At 34.2% G+C, this 24,000-nt stretch overlaps 1 protein-coding gene across 1 annotated transcript in view; it reads right to left on the bottom strand.

The window, feature by feature from the left end:
* pclob (piccolo presynaptic cytomatrix protein b) overlaps positions 1-24,000 on the bottom strand; it is a 120,174-nt gene that overhangs the window by 8,462 nt on the left and 87,712 nt on the right. Inside the window, exons 31-36 of the mRNA XM_056478028.1 lie at positions 20,742-20,768; positions 17,258-17,351; positions 14,856-14,927; positions 11,782-12,061; positions 7,606-7,800; positions 1,367-1,472 (exon numbers count right to left, since the gene is read on the bottom strand). Coding sequence (XP_056334003.1) covers positions 1,367-1,472; positions 7,606-7,800; positions 11,782-12,061; positions 14,856-14,927; positions 17,258-17,351; positions 20,742-20,768 — 774 coding nt within the window. The remainder of the gene's footprint in view (positions 1-1,366; positions 1,473-7,605; positions 7,801-11,781; positions 12,062-14,855; positions 14,928-17,257; positions 17,352-20,741; positions 20,769-24,000) is intronic.

Raw genomic sequence — 24,000 nt, 5'->3', positions numbered from 1 at the left:
CAGACCAGGCAACGTTTTTCCAATCTTCTATTGTCTAATTTTGATGAGTCTGTGCAAATTGTAGCCTCAGTTTGACAGGAGTGGCACCCTGTTTGGTCTTCTGCTGCTTGAGCCCATCCGCCTCAAGGTTTGACATCTTGTGCATTCAGAGATGCTCTTCTGTGGTTGTAATGAGTGCTTATTTGAGTTACTGTTGCTTTTCTATCAGCTCGAACCAGTCTGGCCATTCTCCTCTGACCTCTTGTATTAGCAAGGCATTTGTGCCCACAGAACTGCCGCTCACTGGATATTTTCTCTTTTTCGAACCATTCTCTGTTAACCATAGAGGTGGTTGTGCGAGAAAAAAATCCCAGTAGATCAGCAGTTTCTGCAATACTCAGACCAGACTGTCTGGCACCAACAACCCTGCCACGTTCAAAGTCTCTTAAATCACCTTTCTTCCCCATTCTGATGCTCGGTCTAAACTGCAGCAGATCATTTTGACCAGTTGAACAGATGTACCTAATAAAGTGGCCGGTGAGTGTAGATAACTCCATATAACTATTAATGAGAAATATTAAGCAGTGAATGAACGAATTTGAATTTTTTCACAAATTGTAAAATATATTAAATCTAATTAAATTTACATGTTGTGCATATTTCATGTTTAACTTAATTTTGATCAAATAAATGTAGCCTTATGAGCATTAAATATTTCTTTATAATATTAATTAATCATTAACATTAGCATTACTTACCTCAAATTTTATATGGCAGTCTATGATTTCATTAAAATATACATCATTATAATTCAAATGAAATGTTTAATTATTTATTCACAATATATGTATTTTCAGTGGTGGTCTCAATCATTTTAGACCTAACTATTTGATATAATAACATTGAAAAACTATTTAAACAAACATAAATACACATATAAAATCAAAAAAATGTAAAAAGAAAACTTGGTTAGTGTAAAAGCATGTTTTTCAGACAATATTTACTTGGAAACTATTTCCTTTATCAAGGAAACAAATCTGGTTATAGCGGAGGCCAGCATGATTAATATCCGATGAACATGCTTTAAAAATAGCCAAATATCAATATATTGTTCTTTCCACATACAGTGCCTATAGAAAATCATCATACCCTGTAAAAATCTATACCTTTTCTCACATTACACCCTGCTTTCATAAGACCTTCGGGATAAAGTTGAAGAATGGCACAGGTGAGGAGATGGCTACAAAAACTTTTAAAAGGCTGGAAATTATATTTGGAACGTGATTTGATTTCAGGCTGTATGACAAAGTCATTATTTCAAAGTGGTTTGATGATTTTCTATAGGCACTAATATCTCATACAGATTTCTTGTAATTACAATTCTTACATCTGAGGGACTTGAAATATGGCACTGTCCAAAGCATTAGTGCCCATGCTATCTTCACTGTCCAGAGTGTATCCTTCTCCGTCTGTCATTCTGTGGTTTGTTTTATCTGTGAAAATACACAATTAAGACACATTAAGCAAGAGATTAATTATTTACTATTCTGTAACTTTAATATGAGCTACGTTAAAGGGGTCATGAACTGACAAATCAAAAGTGCCTCAATCTTTGGACATAGAGGTCTCTGTACTATATAAAAAACATCCTGTGCATTTCAGATTGTTCCCGTTAGTCTAAAGCAGTTAATGTGGAAAAAAAGGTTCATTATATGATATTTAATGTTTTAAATTTTAGGATCTAGCATGGGAAGAAAAGCGTCAAAATATGGGTTGTTGATATATAGTCAGTAAAAATGCTTTTTGAAAAAAAAGATATATATATATATGTAGTTTGAGGCGGCATGGTGGCTCAGTGGGTAGCACTGCCACCTCACAGTAATAACGCGATGGTTCGAGTCCTGGCTGAGCCAGTTGGCATTTCAGTGTGGAGTTTGCATGTTCTCCTCGTGTTGGCGTGGGTTTCCTACGGGTGCTACAATTTCCCCCACAGTCCAAAGACATGCACTATAGGTGAATTGAATAAACTAAATTGGCCGTAGTGTATGTGTATGGGTGTTTCTCTGTAGTGGGTTGTGGCTGGAAGGGCATCTGCTGTGTAAAACATATGCTGAAATATAGTTGGTGGTTCATTCAACTGTGGTGACCCCTGATGAAAAAGGGACTTAGGGTTTAGAAAATATGAGGGTCTTTTGTTTATTTCTTGAACTGTACACAAAAGTCGTATGTATGTAAAAATGTCTGAAAAAAACTCTTTATAATATAAAAAATACAGAGCATGAGAGCTCTTATTCATGAGTGTTATTTATTTTATATGAAATTATGAAAAAGGGCGACGCAGTGGCGCAGTAGGTAGTGCTGTCGCCTCACAGCAAGAAGGTCGCTGGTTCGAGCCGCGGCTGGGTCAGTTGCCGTTTCTGTGTGGAGTTTGCATGTTCTCCCTGACTTTGCGTGGGTTTCCTCCGGGTGCTCCGTTTTCCCCCACAGTCCAAAGACATGCGGTACAGGTGAATTGGGTAGGCTAAATTTTCCGTAGTGTATGTGTGTGTGAGTAAGTGTGTATGTGTTTCCCAGTGATGGGTTGTGGCTGAAAATGCTAGATAAATTGGCGGTTCATTCTGCTGTGGCGACCCCAGATTAATAAAGGGACTAAGCCAAAAAGAAAATGAATGAATGAATGAATGAAATTATGAAAAACATTTTTTTCCTCCATACTTATTGGACATTTTAAATAAATAGGGGTATTACACCAAAGCCCAACAAAATGTTACAATTTTATAATTGAATCCTGAGACAAAAACCTAATTTGAGTTGCTGATTTAAAATGAGCATATAGTGTCACACAAGAGGACAAGGCTTTCAGTGACACAATGTATCAATTCCTTTGTTTTAAAACTGTTTTGTGACAGTGAAAATGCAGTGCCACATCAACAACCCATATGTATATGCAAAAATGTTAGCCAATTACATATGGAATAAAAACACTGTCATAAATACTTTCTGCATAAATCAAACCCATGCATTTGTAATTCTAAGAACTTAAAGCAAACAAAACGTAATCATAATTTAACAGGGTATACAAATCCAAAAATCTGCATTTAGAATTTTGGACTTGTACCCTCGTAAAATTACGATTACGTTGCATTTTCTTACGTTTTTAGAATAACGCATAGATTTAATTTATGCACAAAACATTTATGGCAGTGTTTTTATTCCATATTAAATAAATGTTTTAAATACATAGTTGATAAAATTAGTGTTTTATAGGAAATATCTTTATAGCAATAAATGTTTGCACCTTGACACCATTTTTTTTGTCTGAATTAGAATGAATTAGATGTTAAAAATATATTTTACCTCCTTATTTTAGTATAATCAAATATGTAATAAAACACTTTCATAAATATTTGATGCATAAATCAAATCTGCGTTTAGACTTTTGGAGGTAATTACGATTACGTTTCGTTTATGTTTTAGAATTATGCATAGATTTGATTTATACACGAAATATTTATGCCAGTGTTTTTATTCCATAATTACAACAGTGGACATTTACTTCAATGATGTGGAGGTCAATACAGGACAGAATAATATTAAATATATATATATATATATATATATATATATATATATATATATATATATATATATATACACACACACATAAAAGTCAATTTATGACCCCTTTAAAACAATGGCTGTGCACTTTTCACATATGAACGGAAAAGATAAGAATAAAAAAAAACACAGTGAAATGAAAGGAAATGCACTCTTTTTTTATTATAATTTAAACATGTTAATCTTTTATGCAAATCTCATGGCGGTCATGATTTTAGATTTAAACATTTTATCTCTTTTTTGTGCTTTTATAATAGGCTGTTTAGTGCTGGGTTTTATTTGTGTGGTTTAGAGAGAGAGAGGCAGGAGTCACGTGTCTCTCACCTCCTCTAGCAGAGATCCCTCCAAGATGGTCATCTGACTCGATACTTTGCTCTCATTGGCTGGAAGATGTTGTATGATCAGTATGAGGCCAGTTCTGCCTTTAGATGGGGCTGTTTTTCTACATGGACTCTCACATCCACGGTCGCCCTCACATGAAACCAGCTCATGATTTTTACACACCACAGTCATGCGGACATTGATATGGGTTTGATCTGAGGGTAAGGGCCTGGGATTTCTACTTGCAAGGGGAAATGAGGTAACAGAGGGTTCATCATGCTCTGGATGTCAGTGTGAAGTGTCGTCCATATGTATATCAATTTAGCATTGGGTATCTCTTATGATTTTTTTTTAAGTGTACAATAATAAGAGCCTGTAAATGGATTTTTCTGTTTTACAAAGAAACATTGAGCCTGAATGTCTGGCATTACGTTTTATCTGGGGGATAATATCTTTAATTGCCAGCTCGCCCAAGTTTTACTGCAGCTGAAGGCACATTTGAGATATTCAATTTAAGAATGGGGGTTTAACAGACTGAATTATTTAATGTTTTATAGGCTTTATTAAAAATGAAGACCATTTTAGATTAGATGGTTTCCATTTCGCCACTCGGTATGCAAATGTGTACATTTAAAAATTACTTTAGGGTTTCAAGGGATTTAAAGGGATAGTTCACCCAATAATGAACCATTGCTTTTTATTTTACTCAGCCTCAGACCAGCCAAGGTGTATAGTAGGTGACTATTTTCTTCAGTAGAACAGTAAGATTATTTTTTCCGAAACTGTGGTAATAGGGTAAATGCAGCATATCAGTATATTATCATAAACTTCCGGTGATAAACTTCCGGTGAACGGTTAATGTGAGTTTTTTCCATTTTATACGGTTCCTTTCACAGCATCAATGTTGTAATGTAATTAAAATATAATCAGTTAAATAGACTTTAACATTCATTTAGTTGCTTAATTGTAAAACCAGATGAAAAATTGTTTACACGCATGCACCCTTCAGAATTAGCAGGCTAGCGCAGAAGCTCGATTCAATATACTGGGGTTAAATAAAGGTTCATATTTTAAAGACATGGCGGGGAAAAATGTAATTTAATGCAGTGCTTCTTGTACATTCTGAGACCCACTTTATATTGGATATCACTCAGCCAGTGGAGATCGCTGATTTTTAAAAGAAAACAGACCTTAAACGTGCAGATTTTGTAACTGCATATAGTTCACCGGAAGCGCTTGACCCAGGTTACTGACAAATTAAAAGTCCTTCCGCATATTTACGCATATGCCCTATTGGTAATTCATAAATTGCAAGTCATCAGCTACAATGAGAAAAAAATACAGTTTAAGTTAGAATTATTAGCCCCCCTGAATTATTAGCCCCCCTGTTTATTTTTTCCCCCAATTTCTGTTTAAAGGAGAGATGATTTTTTCTACACATTTCTAAACATAATAGTTTTAATAACTCATTTCTAATAACTGATTTATTTAATCTTTGCTATGATGACAATACATTATATTTTACTAGATATTTTTCAAGAATGAAGGGGCTAATAATTTTAATAATTTTTACCTTAAATTTTTTTTTTTAATTAAAAAACTGCTTTTATTCTAGCCAAAAAAAAACCAAATAGGACTTCCTCCAGAAGAAAAAAATATGATCAGATATACTGTGAAAATGTTCTTGCTCTGTTAAACATCATTTGGGAAATATTTAAAAGAGAAAAAAAAGGGGGGCTAAGGATCCTGACTTCAACTGTATATAGTCTATTTTTTAAACAGCGACATCATTTCAAATGAACATTTTCATGTGAAGAAAATTATCTTGCAATCATAAAACTTTTACAAAACCACGTTTCATTTGTGTTTCATGTGTGTTTCATGTGTGTTTCATATGTGATTTGAACATGAGAAGCTCATGTGACACTTGTGTTTTCTGTTTGTTATTGTTTTGTTTGTTTTTTCATGAGAGACCATGAAGAGGCAAAATAAAATTAATATCGGTGGCTTCTAACGATACATTGAGGTCTTGGAAAAAAACAACATTCACAGCAAACATGCATAAAGATGTATGCGTAAGTGCAAACTGACTTCATTAGATCTCAATGTATAGTCAGTAGCCACAGGTATTCACATGTTTTTTGTTCTTGTTTAACTCTCAAAGTGCTGGCAGCCATCAACCTTTCCATTATGCGTCACCAAGAACCACAGTTTCAGCCAAAAATCTTCTAGAATGTCCTACTGAAACGTCACCTACAGTGCTCAGCATAATTGAGTATAGCCCATTTTGAAAATTAATATTTTGATCCATTTCTCAGTGAATATAGGCAATGTATTTTGGTGCATTTAAACAAAACAGATTTATTAAACAGATATATTTATAAAATAATATTTTATTCACCAAACATATTTAGAAATTGGAAGATAATACAATTTAATTCAAGCTAAAAATATATTTTCAATTTTTTTGCTTCTCTTAATTTTTCCTCTTTTTAAAATTTGTGTTTAATATTTTTCTATAACATATACATTTGGGTGTACTTATTTTTGGACCGTTATCGCAAGTTATTTTCTTAGATAAGCTCCAGATTTGGCTTCGGTACTGACTAATCTAATGTATATGCACAAATATAATATTGTATAGCTTCCTATTAAAAAATGTTAATTTAAAATATAGATTTGTGAGGGGTGTACTTATATATGCTGAGCACTGTATATCTCGGAAGACCTGAGGGTAAATAAAAATACATATTTTTCTGTGTATGTGTGAGCTATGCCTTTAAATACCACTATTATGCTCTTTTAAAGATTCCTAATATTTTTTGGAGGACTCTAATATTTGTATAATAATTTAGTTTTATAATAGTTTCTGTATGTTGGGTGACAAATAATTTTTGATTCACAAGCATATACAGTGCTCAACATAAATGAGCACACTCCATTTTGAAAACTGAATATTTGTGTCTATTTCTCAGTGAATATAGGTCATATATTTTGGTGCATTTAAACAAAACAGATTTATTAAACTAATATATATATTTATTAAAATAATATTTTAGCAATCGAACATCTTTAGAATAGAAAGATAAAACATTTAAATTCATACAAAATATGAAAAAAAAAATGCGAACTTCAAAATTTCAACAAACTTTTTTTTTCTCTCTTGAATTTTTTTTTATTTTTAAATTTCATATTTTCCCCAACATAAAAATTTGTGTGTACTAATTTTGAAGCGTTATCGATTTGGCTTCAGATTTTGCTTCAGTTCTGACTAATCTAATGTCTATGCACAACTATATTATTGTAAAGCTTCCTATAGAAAATATTAATTTCAATGAGAAATTTGTGAGGGATATACTCGTATATGTTGAGCACTGTATATTACACAATACATAAACGACAATACTCAAAAAAGCATAACAGGGGAACTTCAACAATACAAATTCTTATATTATGCGTTATTATGTTTATATTTAGTGATTTAAGGTGTAGGTTTTACAATATTAACATAAAACGATGAAAAGAAGAACTAAACTAACTCAAAAAAGAAGGTGTCAGAAATGTGAGGGTGAGAGGGAATGGAAAAGAAATAGCGGAAGAGTGCGAGTACGAGAGGACAGACAGAAAGGAAGAAAGAAAGACAGAAAACAGAGAGGCTGTGAGCTCATGTGAAGTAGTAAGGGTTACTTGGCTGGAGTCGGGACTGATGGACAGCAGCTTCGGCTGCAGCGATGGCGTTTCCGGCCTCCTCCAGGTGCGCTTGAGTGACGCTGCCTTTGCTCTGGCTGCGTGATGGGCCATGGGAGCGCAAGTGACCCTCAGAGGAGGATTTGGAACTGCCAGGACTACTGTGGGACTTTTCTATTGTAGGGACCTGTGTGTCTGTAAACATACAGTATGTGCTCTGGATTAATACACAGCTGATCTTCAGTATCTCTTAAATTTCAGTTTGGGGTCTGTAAGCTTTAAACTTGCATAGATACAGTTGATCAAATGTGACAGTAAAATATAAATATACTGCTCAAAAAAAAAAAAGGAAACACTTAAACAACACAATGTAACACCAAGTGTTCCTTTATTTTTAACAGTATATAACATTACAATGTATTTAGATCTTTTTATAGAAAATTGAAAAATTTTTTGAAAACTTAAAGGTTCAGTATGTAAGTTAAGACACCCAGTGGTTGAACTAGGTATTGCAATCCTGGATCAAAACAAACACAGGCGCAGGTTGCCAGACTGAGGACAAGAGCGACTGATTTAAATCGTGTTCTAAATCAAAATCAAAATTCTAAATCAGCAGCACCCGATAGAAGGAATATTTTCTATATTAAAAGGTTTTTGTCCTAGCCAATTGATATATTAGAAACGGCTTCTATTTCTCACAGATGAACAACAGAAAACTATGAGAATGATCATCTCCGGTAAACCTCATGTGCTTTATTCAGTGTTAAATGCTAATAATGTGAGTTTGAACGCCATTTTACATGACATTTACTGCCATCTACTGAAAGCAGCAGCAGATAGTTCACCTCAGATCTTTTGAAAATAAAATAAACTGTTTGAAATTGAACTTTAGAGCTAAACTAAACACATATGAGTAATTCAGCATGTACATTTAATAATATCAAAGAGAGTTAATATGTATTAAATAGATTATAAACCTTACCATTTCGTGAGTGAGTGCTAATTCTGTGCTTCTGAATGGCTGTATTTAAATTTCTGTCGTGTTTCGTCTGGTGCAAACAGCCAAATTGATCATTACTGCATATCTCGTCACGAAGAGTGTTGTTAGGACATGGGGTTGCAGTGTAACCCGCTCAACTAATGTTTATGCTGGTAATATTTATATCATTTGCTAATTAATAATCTCTTGTGGAACTGAATCTGCGTCTCATTCGGAGTCTGCTACTGTCCACCGGAGGTCGCATTTTGGTCATGGATGCATGCTTTCAGAACTTTTTGGAACAAATGATTGAAATACGCAGTTTTTCCACCTAGGCAACCCGGGGTGCTGAAATATAGCTGCCTAAATTAACATTTTATTTAATTCATTAACCAATGCTAACTCTTAAACCTAAACTTTATGGTCCACTTCAGCCATTCTGTTGACTAAAATGAACTTTTAGTTAGTTTTTAGTTTAGCAACAACACTCAAAAAAATATTTAAAAAATAATTAATCCATTAAATAAATTTGTTTAGCACCAACTAAGAAAAAATTAAATAAAATAGAAATAAAAATGTACACAATTAAATGCAATTGAAAAAAAAAAAACTTGTAACCCCTTTCTCAGAAACATCATTTCAGTTTGGTATGAAGCTCACGAATTCTTTGATGAAACAATTACTCTGTCAAACTTGACACCAATTTGGGGTAATACATATTTTGTACCAGAGAGGAGTGACATTGGATTCCAAAAATGGATGCTTAAAAGTATATGCCAAATAAAAGATTTATACGAGGAAGATGTAATGCTTTCGTTCCAACAATTGGTGAAAAAATTGATATCCCCAAGAAACACTTTTTAAAATATTTACAGGTAAGAAGTTTTATACATTCAGAAATTAAAATGCATTCAAAAATATCATTGTCATAGAAGATCACATTCTAAAACATTTAAAAGATAGGGGTAATCTATCAATGTTTTATAATATACTCTTAGATGGATCAAAAGATAACTGCTTATCCTACTTATCAGCATGGAAAAATGATCGTCAAGAAGACATATCTAAAGAAGAATGGATAGATTATTGTTTATTTGCCCAAAGTAATAGTATTAACACAAGTTGTAAATTACTTTTACTAAAAGGCTCCTATGAACTTACACTACACCAGCTAAACTGCATAGATTTAACTAAAATATTCCTGATAGTTGTACAGAATGCAATGAAGAAGTGGGTACCCTTTATCATTGTGTATGGGAGTGCAATGAGATCCAAAAAATTTTGAAAGAGATTTTTATCATGATTGGTGAATTAATTGAAGAAAATGTATATTTAGTTCCCAAATTATGTTTATTTAATATAGACCCTGTAAACCTGGATCTGAACACAAGCAAACGCAAACTATTAGATTTTAGTTCACTTCAAGTGAAGCGTGTTATTGCTATAAATTAGAAAAAAAAAAACTCAAAGAGCCATCCTGTAGCCAGTGGATTAAAGAAAGTACTTGTAATCTTTTTCTGGAGAAGCTGGCATACACTGTTAAATGAACATTACAAGGTTTTTATAAAATATGGACCCCATAACACTTTTTGAACCAGGTGGACCATGCAACATTTTTTGATGTTTGAGCTTTCAAACCCTAAGTCTTATTGTTTTGTTCAGATGTCTTACATTTCAGCAACAATTAACAAATTTGATTAACCAGTAACACTGGAAAGCTGTGAAATGCAAGATACAAAAATCCACTGAACATTGTTATTGTTTATTTATTTTTTAATTATGTACTGTTATTATTTGAATTTATGTATTGTATTTACATATTTATTTCCACATTTTTATCTTTTTGTCTTTTCACTTTTTTTATTTTACTTATTTTTTCTTTGTGTGTGTGTGTGTGTGTGTGTGCGTGTGCGTGTGCGTGTGCGTGTGTGTGTGTGTGTGTGTGTGTGTGTGTGTGTGTGTGCGTGTGCGTGTGTTTATTTTGATCTGTAGTTCAAACAAATCCCAATAAATATATTTTGTGGAAAAAAATTGAATGCAATTGATTTGGTCCGACATAATTTAATCAAATAAAAGTTTAAATATATTTATATTTTTATTTAACTTAAGCTCAAAGGTCTGATAATATCATGTATGTCTATTATGTGTCATACATTTCGAGGTTTCTTAGGTTTATCCTAAATGAACTAAAAAAAAAAGTTATCCTAAACGATCTAAAAGAGCCATTTTAAGCATACTCATGAGTTACATATACAGTTGATTGAGACTGATCTCAGAACTAATTTTAGGACAGTAATTGCTCACTGAGCAAAGCAACAAACTGCATTTTTGCTAATTAAGCTGCCAACACCCAAAGCGTGGGTGCTTCTGCAAGGTGGTAATCTCAAATCTCAAAATCTCAAAGCATTACATGAAAATCTTCTAAATCTTCAAAATAAAGTGAAGATTAAACTCTAACAAGTCTTTCTATTAACTTTAAACACCTGAGATTACTTTTACTGTTAACATTTCCCTCTGGGAACAACAAATCCCCTAACCAGGTAGTTGGGCCAACACAATTCCTTCATGTTGTGCTAACACATAATGCTTAAGTTAACTTAATGGATTTCAACTTTAAGTGGACTGAACATAAAAAAAAGATATTGGCCAAAGAAATGACAAGAATTGTGTTGTTTCAGCTCATTTTAAACGGGTGGTTTGAACAAGCAACAAGCAACCAATTTTTTTGTGAAAACTGTATGTTAGCTAAGAGTACGTACTACATTTAATATTATTAGACTGTTATATTATGGTTAGTATCAAACAAAAATGTTAGCAGATATTAAGCAGACAGACTACTAAAACTCAACTGAGTACTTCACTGTAAAATATGCAGAGTTCCGCACAATTCGTTCATGTTGTCCCAACACAAATCAATTAAGTTAACTTAACAAATTTAAGTAAATTGAACATAAAACAGTTAAGTTGGCCCCCAAAAAATTTCAATAATTGTGTTGTTTCAGCTCATTTTAAATAAGTAGTTTGAACAAGCTCCAAAAATATTTTTTGAGTGTAGTTGAATTAGTTGTTACTTATAGTCGACAGAATAACCAAAAAAATTACCAAAAATGTTATCTTAATCTTTAATATTTGATATTTGCACTAGTTACCACCTGTGCAAATGATGTGCATATTTTTGTTTAGTACGCATGACCTACCTTTAGCAGGGTCAGGGAAAATGCCATGACTTCGGCTCTTGATGACTGAGGTTTTAGGGGACTGCTGGTTCCCAGGTTGCCCTCCTTGACCTCCAGAACCTCCTGGTCCTCCAGGGCCTCCCTGACCTCCAGAGCCACCCTGACCTCCAAAGCCCCCTGAGCCGCCGGGCCCCTGTGGAGGGTGGGTTCTTCCATGGTGAATACTTTCACTTTGCTCCTTAAGAGGGTGCCAGCGAGGTGTGTTATCAAGCTGAGCCGTGTTGGAGAGATCAATGAGCACCTACAACAACAACAACAACAACACATGCGTTCATAATGTCTTCTTAGGCTGCTTCCAGACCTGCTTTGTTCCATAAACTTTTTAAATGTGCATTTAACTGTGTTTATGCAAGTCAGATGTGAGTACATCTTAGTGAGAGTGCACATGTGCATGTTCCTCTGTGTAACTTTTGATTGACAAGTTTAATATCATGATTCTTGTGGCTTTATCTGTCGCTGTTGTGACAAATATGATGCAGCCATCTTTCCCACTTGAACTCATGAATTGTATATATCATGTTTAGTTCTGTATATTACATATATTTTTAGAAAAACAGAGTCATGCTTTTCCCCAACGCTTCCTTGTCTAACTGTTACAATTAATTAGACTAATTGGGACTAGTCATAGCACTTACTGTACATATTATTTCTCTTGTCAATTTAAATTTAGATATTATTTTCAGAAATATAATAACATCTGAAGTGGTACAAAACCTTTCTAACACTAATATTTTGAGAGGAAGATACAATATAAATATTTATTAATTTATTATGTATTAAATTATATATTAATTATGAAATAACAATTGTTTATGGATTTCAAATATTAAATACTGTATATACAGTAATGGAAAACAAATAAAAAATGAATTTTTATTAAGGACAATTTATTGCTGTATGTCTGATTAAAGTGTACATTTATATTTACTTCATAAAATCTACTGATGATATTTCAGTATTTCAATACTACTCATGATTTTTGTTTTTCAAAATGTATTTATTTTGCATTAGCTGACAAAAATACAGTTGAAGGCACAGTTGTTAGCCCTCCTGTGAAATGTTTATTTCTTTTCAAATATTTCCCTAGTGGTGTGTTGTTGTTTTTTTTATAAAGAAAGAACATTTTGTCACAGTATCTCCTATTATAGGTTTCTTCTGGAAAAAAGTCTTATTTCTTTTAGCTTGTCTGGAAAACAAAATATACTGTATAAAAAGTGTGAAAACTTTTAAGATTACTATTATTAACCCCCTTAATAATTAATCATTTGTTTACTAACAAGAAACAAAACAAATGGTTCATTTTTGATACAGAAAAAAACACGGTCACACTTTATTTTGATGGTTTGTTTGTTACATTGCATCTACATGTTAACTAATTCTTATTAGATTCTAAGTAGACTGTTAGGTTGAGGTTAGGGTTGGGGTTGGGGTTAGGTTTAGTGTAAGTTGACATGTACTTGCAAAGTTTCTTATAGTCAGTTAAATGTCTGCTGAAGGAGCAGTATCAACAGCTATTAAGCAGACAGTCTATACTCAAATGGACCATTAAAATAAAGTGTTACCCGAACCACTCTTGTCCACTGACTTATAATTCATTAATATATTATTATATACATTAAAATATTATGTACTGTCATTGTGGTGAAGACAAAATAAATTTGATATCAAAAATTGGTAAAAACTATTATGTATAAAATAGTTGAAAAAACAAAACAAGAACAAAAAAAAATCTCTCCGTTAAAAAGTACTCGGGAAATATTCTGAGAGAAAAATACAATATATATATACAATATATATACACATACATACAGTTGAAGTCAGAATTTGTAGCCCCCCTTTGAATTTTTTTTCTTTTTTAAATATTTCCCAAATTATGTTTATCAGAGCAAGGACATTTTCTCATAACATTTTATTCGTTTTATTTCGGCTAGAATAAAAGCAGTTTTAAATTTATTATGAACCATTTTAAGGTCAAAATTATTAGCCCCTTTATGCAATTTTTTTTTTCGATAGACTACAGAACAAACTATCATTATACAATAACTTGCCTAATTACCCTAACCTGCCTAGTTAACCTAATTAACCTAGTTAAGCCTTTAAATATCACTTTAAGCTGTATAGAAGTGTCTTGAAAAATATCTAGTCAAATATTGTTGACAGTCATCATGGCAAAGCTAAAAGAAATAAACTATTATGTTTAGACATATGTTAAAAAAAATCTTCTCTTTGTTAACGGAAACGCCAACGGCTAGAACCAGCGACCTTCTTGCTGTGAGGCGACAACACTACCTACTGCACCACTGCATCGCCTTGGTGGATTTTCATTTAATTTAATTTAAAGCACAGTTAGAGTAGGAATCAAATCTACATTGTGACTTACAATCATGGAGAATTAAATAACTCTAGATTTTAAAATGATGCGTCACTGGTTTTCAACTGTGACATGAAATGTGCTCATTCACAGAATTACACACTGCTGCTTTTTATATCATCTTTCTTAAAATATCCATTTGGTAAAAAAATCTAATAATCTAATGAATTTTCTACTTTTCTACTATAAAGAAGTTGGAATGGAAAAGTTCTTTGGATGTTGAATAGTCTTTATGAAACCAGCAGTGCCTTTATTTAAAAATAGTGTGATATCACTTGATTTGCCACACTGATTGTTTTGTTGCAGATCTGAACATGATTGCAATGTTTGTATACACCTAAACAAACCAAACTAAGGAAGAAAAACACTAGGATCAAAACAAATGCTTCAGGTTAGAAAGCAGTGTTAGATTTATTCAGTCTTCCCACTTTAGAGACATTTTTTTCTTTTAGTCTACTATAAACTGTTCTTTGATTGATAATAACATAAATCCATACTGACAGAAGCTAAAAGGGATTCAATAATAACATTTCAAAACCATAATCTCTGCAAGAGAAGACAAAACGCTAACACGACTTGAATCGCATCTAAAGAATTATGCAAATGATGTTTATCTCTGTTTATTTTGGTTGCTGGAATGATACTTTTATCGAGTAACACTCACTTCTCCGAGGAAATCATTTGAGGAGTATCTGTCATAATCCCACACAGTCACTTCCAGAGTCTTCTTTTTCAGCTGAGCCCAACACACACACACACACACACACACACACACACACACACACACACACACACAGAAAAAAAGACAAAATTCATGAAGGCACACACATCTTTTAACATGAAATCTGAGACTTCGTAAACAGCACAGCAGCGACAGAAAAACTGGGTCAACTTTCAGAGTTTTCAAATATGGAGTGCCAAATTTAGGTTGAATATATGGGACACTTGGGGGACGTGACTGTGATGTAACTTCCCTTGTGCCTTAGACAAGTTTAATTACATGTAATAAGTTCTGTGCATGTTCCTTGAACCATATATAATGTTACTTATAGCTAGAGAGAGATGAAAGATAAATTCTACATGAAAGATGTTTGATCTTGATGTAATATCACAGCAACATAAACAACAACGATGTGAGAGTGTAATATTTCATATAGATACTATCTTTTTGCAAATATTATCGCATTACAAGTTGTTCAAACAATATATTTTGAACATGATTTATGGTGTACAAAAAAAATCTCTCATATGCATGTAGCAAAACAGCTATACCTACACTCACCGGCCACTTTATTATGTACATCTGTCCAACTGCTCGTTAACGCAAATTTCTAATCAGCCAATCACATGGCAGCAACTCAATGCATTTAGTCATGTAGACATGGTCAAGACAGTCTGCTGCAGTTTAAACCGAGCATCAGAATGGGGAAGAAAGATGATTTAAGTGACTTAGAATATGGCATGGTTGTTGGTGCCAGACGGGCTGGTCTGAGTATTTCAGAAACCGCTGATCTACTGGGATTTTCTCGCACAACCACAAGCATCTCTGAACGCACAACACGTCCAACCTTGAGGCGGATAGGCTACAGCAGCAGAAGACCACACCGGGTGCCATTCCTGTCAGCTAAGAACAGGAAACTGAGGCTACAATTCGCACAGGCTCACCAAAATTTGACAATAGAAGATTGGAAAAATGTTGGCATGAGTCTCGATTTCTGCTGCGACATTCGGATGGTAGGTACCTTGTTGAATCTATGCCACGAAGGATTGAGGCAGTTCTGAAGGCAAAAGGGGCTCCAAAACTTTACTAGTAAGGTGTACCTAATAAAGTGGCCGGTGAGTGTATACTCTATATTATAAGATTAGTAATCAAAACAAACATTTTATAAATAGATAAAATAATTACTAGGCCCTATATATACATAATATTGTTGTACTGAATATAATATAATATAATATAATATAATATAATATAATATAATATAATATAATATAATATAATATAATATAATATAATATAATATAATATAATATAATATAATATAATATAATCATTCATTCATTTTCTTTTCGGATTAGTCCCTTTATTAATCAGGCGTCGCCACAACGGAATGAACCGCCAACTTATCCAGCATATGTTTTACACAGCGGATGCCCTTACAACTGCAATTCATAACTGTGAAATATTCATACACACTCAATCACACACACACTATGGACAATTTAGCTTACCCAATCCACCTATTCCGCATGTCTTTGGACTTGTGGGGGAAACCGGAGCACCCGGAGGAAACCCACGCCAACATGATGAGAACATGCAAACTCCTCACAGAATCGCCATCTGACCCAGCTGAGGCTCGAACTAGCAACCTTCTTGCAGTGAGGTGAATGTGCTACCCATTGCGCCACCGTGCAGCCATAATATAATATAATATAATATAATATAATATAATATAATATAATATAATATAATATAATATAATATAATATAATATAATATAATATAATATAATATAATATAATATAATATAATATAATATAATCATATTATAATATATTATAACATGACATAATATTATAACATAACATAATATAATATGCGGGCGACGCAGTGGCGCAGTAGGTAGTGCTGTCGCCTCACAGCAAGAAGGTCGCTGGCGACTGGTCAGTTGGCGTTTCTGTGTGGAGTTTGCATGTTCTCCCTGCGTTCGCGTGAGTTTCCTCCGGGTGCTCTGGTTTCCCCCACAGTCCAAAGACATGCGGTACAGGTGAATTGGGAAGACTAAATTGTCCGTAGTGTATGAGTGTGAGTGAGTATGGATGTTTCCCAGAGATGGGCTGTGGCTGGAAGGCAATCCGCTGCATAAAACATATGCTGGATGGGCTGGAGGTTTATTCCACTGTGGCGGCCCCAGATTGATAGGGGGACTAAGCCAAGAGGTAAATAAATAAATGAATCAATAAATAATATAATATGCGGATTAATTTAATGTTAAATAATTTCTCAAAATTATATATATATATATATTCACACATACACAAAAGTATACAAATACAAGTACTTACCTGCTCCAGATGTATGTTTTTGTAAATGACTGTCTGGTTCCATTCTGGGTTCTGGGTCTTCTGGATATATTTAGTCCTCCTCTTGTTCTCAGCACTGTGAGGTCACCATGTCGAGACAAGATACATGGAGCAATAAACTTAGAGCGTGCATAATGTATTTTTAGACACACTAGAGTACCGTGAAGTTTCATAAGGAATGACCTCACACGAGGCAACACTGATGCATCTACGGTCCATGCCACCAATGATGATGATGACATTACCAGACCACAGAGTCAAATGTGGAAAAATGCCTGCTTCTACATGAGTACATGAGCAATTTATGCAAGCATACAGTACAGCAGCGCCAGACTCTTACAATGAGCTGATGTGGATTTAAACAATGGTTGCACATCTGTCCTTGAAGGTTCACAGAAGAGCCTTGAAATGTGCAGTTATGTTCGAAGTGTCACGTCTTTACAGCTGATACATGCAGACAGGATTGGACATATTGGGTAGCTCCTCCCCCTTTTTAAAAATAGGCAGTAGTGTTTTGGTTATATGGCAGACAGCTCGGCGTATTGAGCTAAAGTGCATCTGACTCATGACAGCCACAATCTATAATAGCAATGCTGAGCCTGTCTAAACGCTTCTCCTCTTTAAAATACAGCATCCAGTGTAATTGAAATGATTTGCACATATGATCTGTTCTTTGCTATTGTGTCTTCAGACCGTAAGTGTTCAAACAAGGGCAGTTTGTGTGACACTAACACAATACCAGACTTTATTCACCCTACTGTACCCTATACAGTGCACTATGTGCTATTTTATGAAGAAAATTGTCATTTTAAATGTTCTACATTGTAAAAAATGCTGGGTTTCACACAATTGATTTGACTTGGGACAGCATGGAATTAACTTATTAGTTTTACAAATTTAAGTAGATAAAACACAAAACAATTGTCTAAAAAAACCTCAAGATTTGTGTTGTTTCAGCTCATTTTAAATAGGGAGCTGAAACAAAGAGCAAATAGCAAACATCTTTTTTTTTTTTTTGTGTAGTTGCCTGTATGCTAAATGTGTATTTGTGATGGCTGCTTTCGAAGAATTGCTTCATGAATTTTCAAAAGCTTTACGAATCTTTTGTTTTGAATTAATGTTTCAGAGCATGTCTCAACTGGGGCATATGTACAGCTAGTGTGCTAAAGCCAATCATAAACTTCCAGTGAAACCTTATTTTCAATCTCATACAGTTCCTTTTACAGCATTGATGTTGTAATATAATTTCAACACATTTAGTTACTGAGTCTTAAGCATTCATTTAGTTGTTCAAGCGTAAAACGAGATGAAAGACTGTGTAACAGCTAGTGCTGTCAGGATCAGCAGGCGAGTGCAGAAACTCCATTGAAAATACTAGGTTAAAATAAACTGTCATATTTTAAAGACATGGCGTGGTGAAATGGAATTTAATGGAGTGCTTCTTGTCCAGTCTGATGCTGTGTTCAGACCAGGCGCGGCACGTGTGGATAAATTGCGCTATTCCCGAGTAAATAGATGTGTTAACATTCTGAGTTTACTCGCTTCATTTGCACGACAAATCTGGTTCATTCAATCGTGCAAAACGTTCAACTCGCGCCGCTTCATTCGTGCGAATCACGCCATTCATGTTGCCTCATTCGTGCGTATCACGTCGCAGGATGTCTATTCACGTCTTTGCATTGACTTGTAAATCACTCGTGCTTGATGCTCCTTCCGCGTTTGGTGTGAAAGCAGCATGAGATCCACTTTATATCGTGTATCTATCAGGCAGTGAAGATCACTGATTTTTAAAGAAATCAGAGCTTAAACGTGGCAGTTTTATAATGAAAAGACAGTCCGTTTGCATATACCCCATTGCCAAGGTCACATGATATCATTAAATGAGGCTTTATTACATCAAACTGTTTCTTAATCATGCAAGTTCAGTGGAACACTGAATCTTAGATCAGTTTTAGATGGTAGACATTTGTAAAAATGTAATCTAAAAATATCAGTTAAAAGATTCATTAACCCAAAAATGAAAATTGTGTTATTAATTACAAACTCATGTCATTCCCAAACCCCTGAGACTTTTGTTTATCTTCATAACAAAAATTAAAAGATACTAAAGGCATTTTAGATTCAATTCAAGAGCACTCTCACTCCCCATAGACAGTGAAATGTTTAAAGCCTAGAAAAGGAACCAAAAACATTGGCAGAATATTCCATGTGACTTCAGTGATTAATTGCTAAGTTTTTCTCTACCTCGATAGGCCATCAGGGTGCATGTTACAGGCAATACAATGTAATAACGTTAGAATCAGCAGCACAAGTTTCAAGCATCATATTGCCTGATATGGAATACAAAGGTTAAAAAAAAAAACATTATATCGTTTTTTTTTTTTTTTTTTTTTGCACACAAAAATGTTACTGGAGCTTTGCGTGATTACAATTGAATCACTGAAGTCACACTGAATATTTTGACAATGTTTTTGGTTCCTTTTCTGGACTGAATGTCTCATGAATGATAAAGGAGCTCTCGGAATTAATAATAAGGAGAGTAATTAATAACATAATCTTCATGTCTGGGTGAACCAACCCTTAAATATTCTCTTATTTGTCTGTTTAGTAGATCCCACCATGCAACAAACAAAATAAATAGAAATAGATCAAATAATGCATAGAAACTAAATATTCAATGATAATAGATAAAATGATCACATCTGATAGATTATACTTTCAATAAAATCTTTGCGATGGGTTTGTAAAAGCTTTTCGTAATCCATGTTTGGCCTGAAAACAGTTACAAATTTTGTGAAGCAATTGTTTCAATTGATTTGAAGCTGTGTTTCTCCCATCATTATGTGTGTGTGTGTGTGTGTGTGTGTGTGTGTGTGTGTGTGTGTGTGTGTGTGTGTGCATTTTCCCCCTAGTGTTTAGGCAAACCCTCAGTGAGAACTCTTGATTGCATGTGAATAAATGACTGATTTGAGAGTGCAGGACACCTCAGATACTACAGAGCACTTGATTGGCCAGAAAATCTGATGAGAAACCGAAGGACAGTGTGAGAAATTAGGAAATAATTCCTATTGGCGGAACCGAAAGCTTCATATTTTAAATGTTATGTATTCTTATGTAATATATCTTCTAAATCCAAATGTCTTTGTTTTGGAGCACACTAGATAACTTTAAGTCTAACATATTGACACTACTGCCCAAAATGCTTTCTTTTGATTTCATGGAGAATATAATACAGTAATAACTGGCTTTGAGGGAACCGTTTCATGAATGTATTGCCTTGTCATGAAAAACTTCAGAGGTAGAGGTTGCTTTGAGGTAGATCTGAGACACTTCAGAGATGACACTTTCACCACATGAATGACATCGAAGCAATGAAAGAAAAGAGAAACGCACACCCACACGCACACACACACACGCACAGCAATGAAACAAAGCAAAATGAACAGAAAAAGAATCACCACGCTACCTTGCGTTCTGGACAACCATGACTTGGCTGAACCAATCCGGAGATTTGTATGGAGTGCAAAGTAAAAGTAGACAGACAAACAGACAACAGTCAGAGAATCCCGCAGGAAGGGCAGACAGAAACCCCTCCGAAAAGTTGTCATCCGGGTTGGAGTTGAGCTTTTAGCACCAGACAGAAGGATCATCTGTGCAGGTAATAGGAACTAATCTCATAAACACTGCAGATATGGCCATTAGGAGATGGCAGATATAGCATTACACACCCATACTGGTGGAAGCCATATCGATTGTCCTGTCTCCGCAGTCCGAGACACTGAGCTTGATTACTAGGTAGCATGTTAAGAGAGGAAGGCTAAGCTAATAAAAATTGACTTCTCTAAAGAAGATCTCTTCCACTTTAGCCTTCCAATAAGTCATTTCCGTACTAAAGAAGTGAGCATGTCTACTCAGAAAAAGAGACCCTTAAGAACACCAGATACGTTATTTTGCCAGTGTTTTGGTTTATTATGAAGCACTTTTATTGTTTTGAAATTATTAAGCAACATTTGGGTAAAAGAAACATGTTATTTATTAATTAGCTATTAAAAAAAAAACTAAAACTTTTGTTTCATTTTACATGTGGAAACTTGGCTGGTGAAATCACAGGCAGCAATGCAAAGTTTATCAACTTTAGTAAAAATGTAAATAATCACCACATTTATTATGAAATATGATGAAAACAATATTAATATTACCATATAGTAAAATATTTTTATTACTACTACTATTTGTTTAATTCTTCTAATTATGTGTTTCTTGGATATATAAATATTTATATTTTTAGTTATATATATATATATATATATATATACACAGTATATTTTTCATATTTAAAGTTAATTAAAGTTGCAGTAGGCGAAACTTTTTTTGTTGTGCTGGCTGAAAGTGTCTTCACATTGTTGTATATTCACATCACATTGGGTCATTTTTGAGCAATGACAACCTGTGACTCGCTTCCTATACTGTTTAACATGCTACTTTGAATGTTCGACTTCTGAAATAGCATGTGAGTATGGCTTAGCAAAGTTGCTTTAAGACAAAGTGCGTAAGAGAGTGGGACCTGCGAGTCCTTGCATACATGAAATATTGCACATTATGACAAGTTTTGCTAGCTACGCAACTGAAAATCTGCTAGATATAAAACAGTTTTTCTTTTGGAATTGTAGTATTATAAAGTACTATAAAGTTTTCTAACTTGCGAATGACATGATCTAGTGGGTCTCTGTCATCTTTAGTGTGCGCATTCGTGATTTCAAGAGGCAATGCTTTGGATGGCAGGGGAGAGGGATTGTGTTTTCAAAGCTATTATGCTAATGGTTAGCATTTGGCAGATCAACTACTGCACCTTTAAATAACTGTATTCATCAAAACCTCAAAAACTTTTGGGAAAACGTATTCAATCTTTCATTTTTTCTTTGATTTAGTCCCTGATTCATCAGGGGTCACCACAGCAGAATGAACCGCCAACAATTACAAATTTTTAGTTATTAAAAATTAATAAAATGTTTAATTTTTGCATAAAACATAACTGTACTTAAGCTAAAGTGTTACTTTTATCCAAAATCGAACAAAAATTGCTCAGGGGTAGCTTAATTAATGTGTCGGTGCTCTTTAGGTAAGGGATTCATCAGAATAAATAGCAAAAATCAGTCCAAGGCACTCAAAAAATGTGAAAAAAAAAATATATATATATATATATACAGTATATATATCGAAAAGCCTTCATTGACATGGATATTTCTGAACTGCTTTTATCAAGGTAAGGATTACTTTTATGTTTTATGTTTACAGTTTTTACCAACTGCTTACACACAAAATCTTTTCTTGTCACACGATTTCTGAAACCTCTCACTCAAAATGCAAAACTAGACTGCAAATCTCCAAAACCAGAAGCTATTTCTCAGCCTTGAACTCAATTTTCAATTGCATAAAACACTTTTTTCAAAACTCTACACACAGTTCTTTACCTAAAACACAAAACTCTAACAGAAATTCACTTGCTTTCCTTTTACAAACACAACCAATCAAAATGCTACACTTATTCACAAGGTCGCACACACATGCTCCTCAAATGTGATCACTAACCAATCACTGCTTTTATCTAGTATAGCCCAAAGATGATGGGACACCTAACTGTTCTTGTCCAAAAAAACTGGTTTTCCACCCATCCACAATTTGTAGTTTTGTACCTACCCCATTTTCTCCTTTTCTAAATCCTAAAGGCTAAAAATAATAGAGGAATTCTTCTGAGCCTAGCACTGTAAAGTGTTTGTTAACCAACCCTATATATGCCCGCTATATATGGACGCTTCTGCCCTTCGAGACTCCCTTCACACACAATTGTGTTTTTTGCTGTATTCTAAAGAACATACTTTTGCTTTACATATGTTTATGTAAAAGCATACACTCAGTGCACCACTTAGCGGGTTTCCACACAGGTTTCTGCATCTTGTTTATATACACTATGAACAGCAGCTACGCTAATTATTCTCTTTATTCTCCATTTCCACCTGGGGATACTCTTCCCAAGGCCCCCAGACTATGCAGAGTCACTGATTCGATCCAAGACCAACGACGAGATGATCCCAAGGTTTCCATATCCTGGACCAGGCCGTATCCTGAGCAGCTACTGTGGTGGTCATGGAGGAGTGGAGAAAATGAGACTGATTCCTGTGACGCTCCAGGGACAAGATGAGTCTTCGCTGAGGCCAGCTTCCAGCCTCCGCCGCTGAGACTGCAGCTCTGCACAAGACGTTTGGCCAGCGGAGAAATTAAAATAGTCGTGCCCAACTGAGTCTGGTTTCTCTCAAGGTTTTTTTTTCACTTTCGCCAATTAGTGAAGTTTTTTTTTCCCTCTCCGCTGTCGTCTCTGGCTTGCATGGTTCGGGATCTGTAGAGTTGCGCATCGTTGGATTTGCTCTTCAGTGTTTGGACTCTCAGTAGTGATTTTTAAACCACACTGAACTGAACTAAACTAAACTGAACTTAAACACTATAAACTGAACTACACTGTTCCTATTTACTATGACCTTTTATGTGAAGCTGCTTTGACACAATCTACATTGTAAAAGCGCTATACAAATAAAGGTGAATTGAATTAAATTGAATGTTCTATTTTTTTTTTTTTACATTTTTACATACAGTATGTTTATGTTTTGTTATGCTATAAAGACCAATAATGCTTTGCCTAAAAATAGTTTTTGTTTTTTCATTGGTATTTA

Source organism: Danio aesculapii, chromosome 18 (genome assembly GCF_903798145.1).
Source record: "Danio aesculapii chromosome 18, fDanAes4.1, whole genome shotgun sequence".
Taxonomy (NCBI): domain Eukaryota; kingdom Metazoa; phylum Chordata; class Actinopteri; order Cypriniformes; family Danionidae; genus Danio; species Danio aesculapii.
This window is presented reverse-complemented; position numbering and strand designations above follow the sequence as displayed.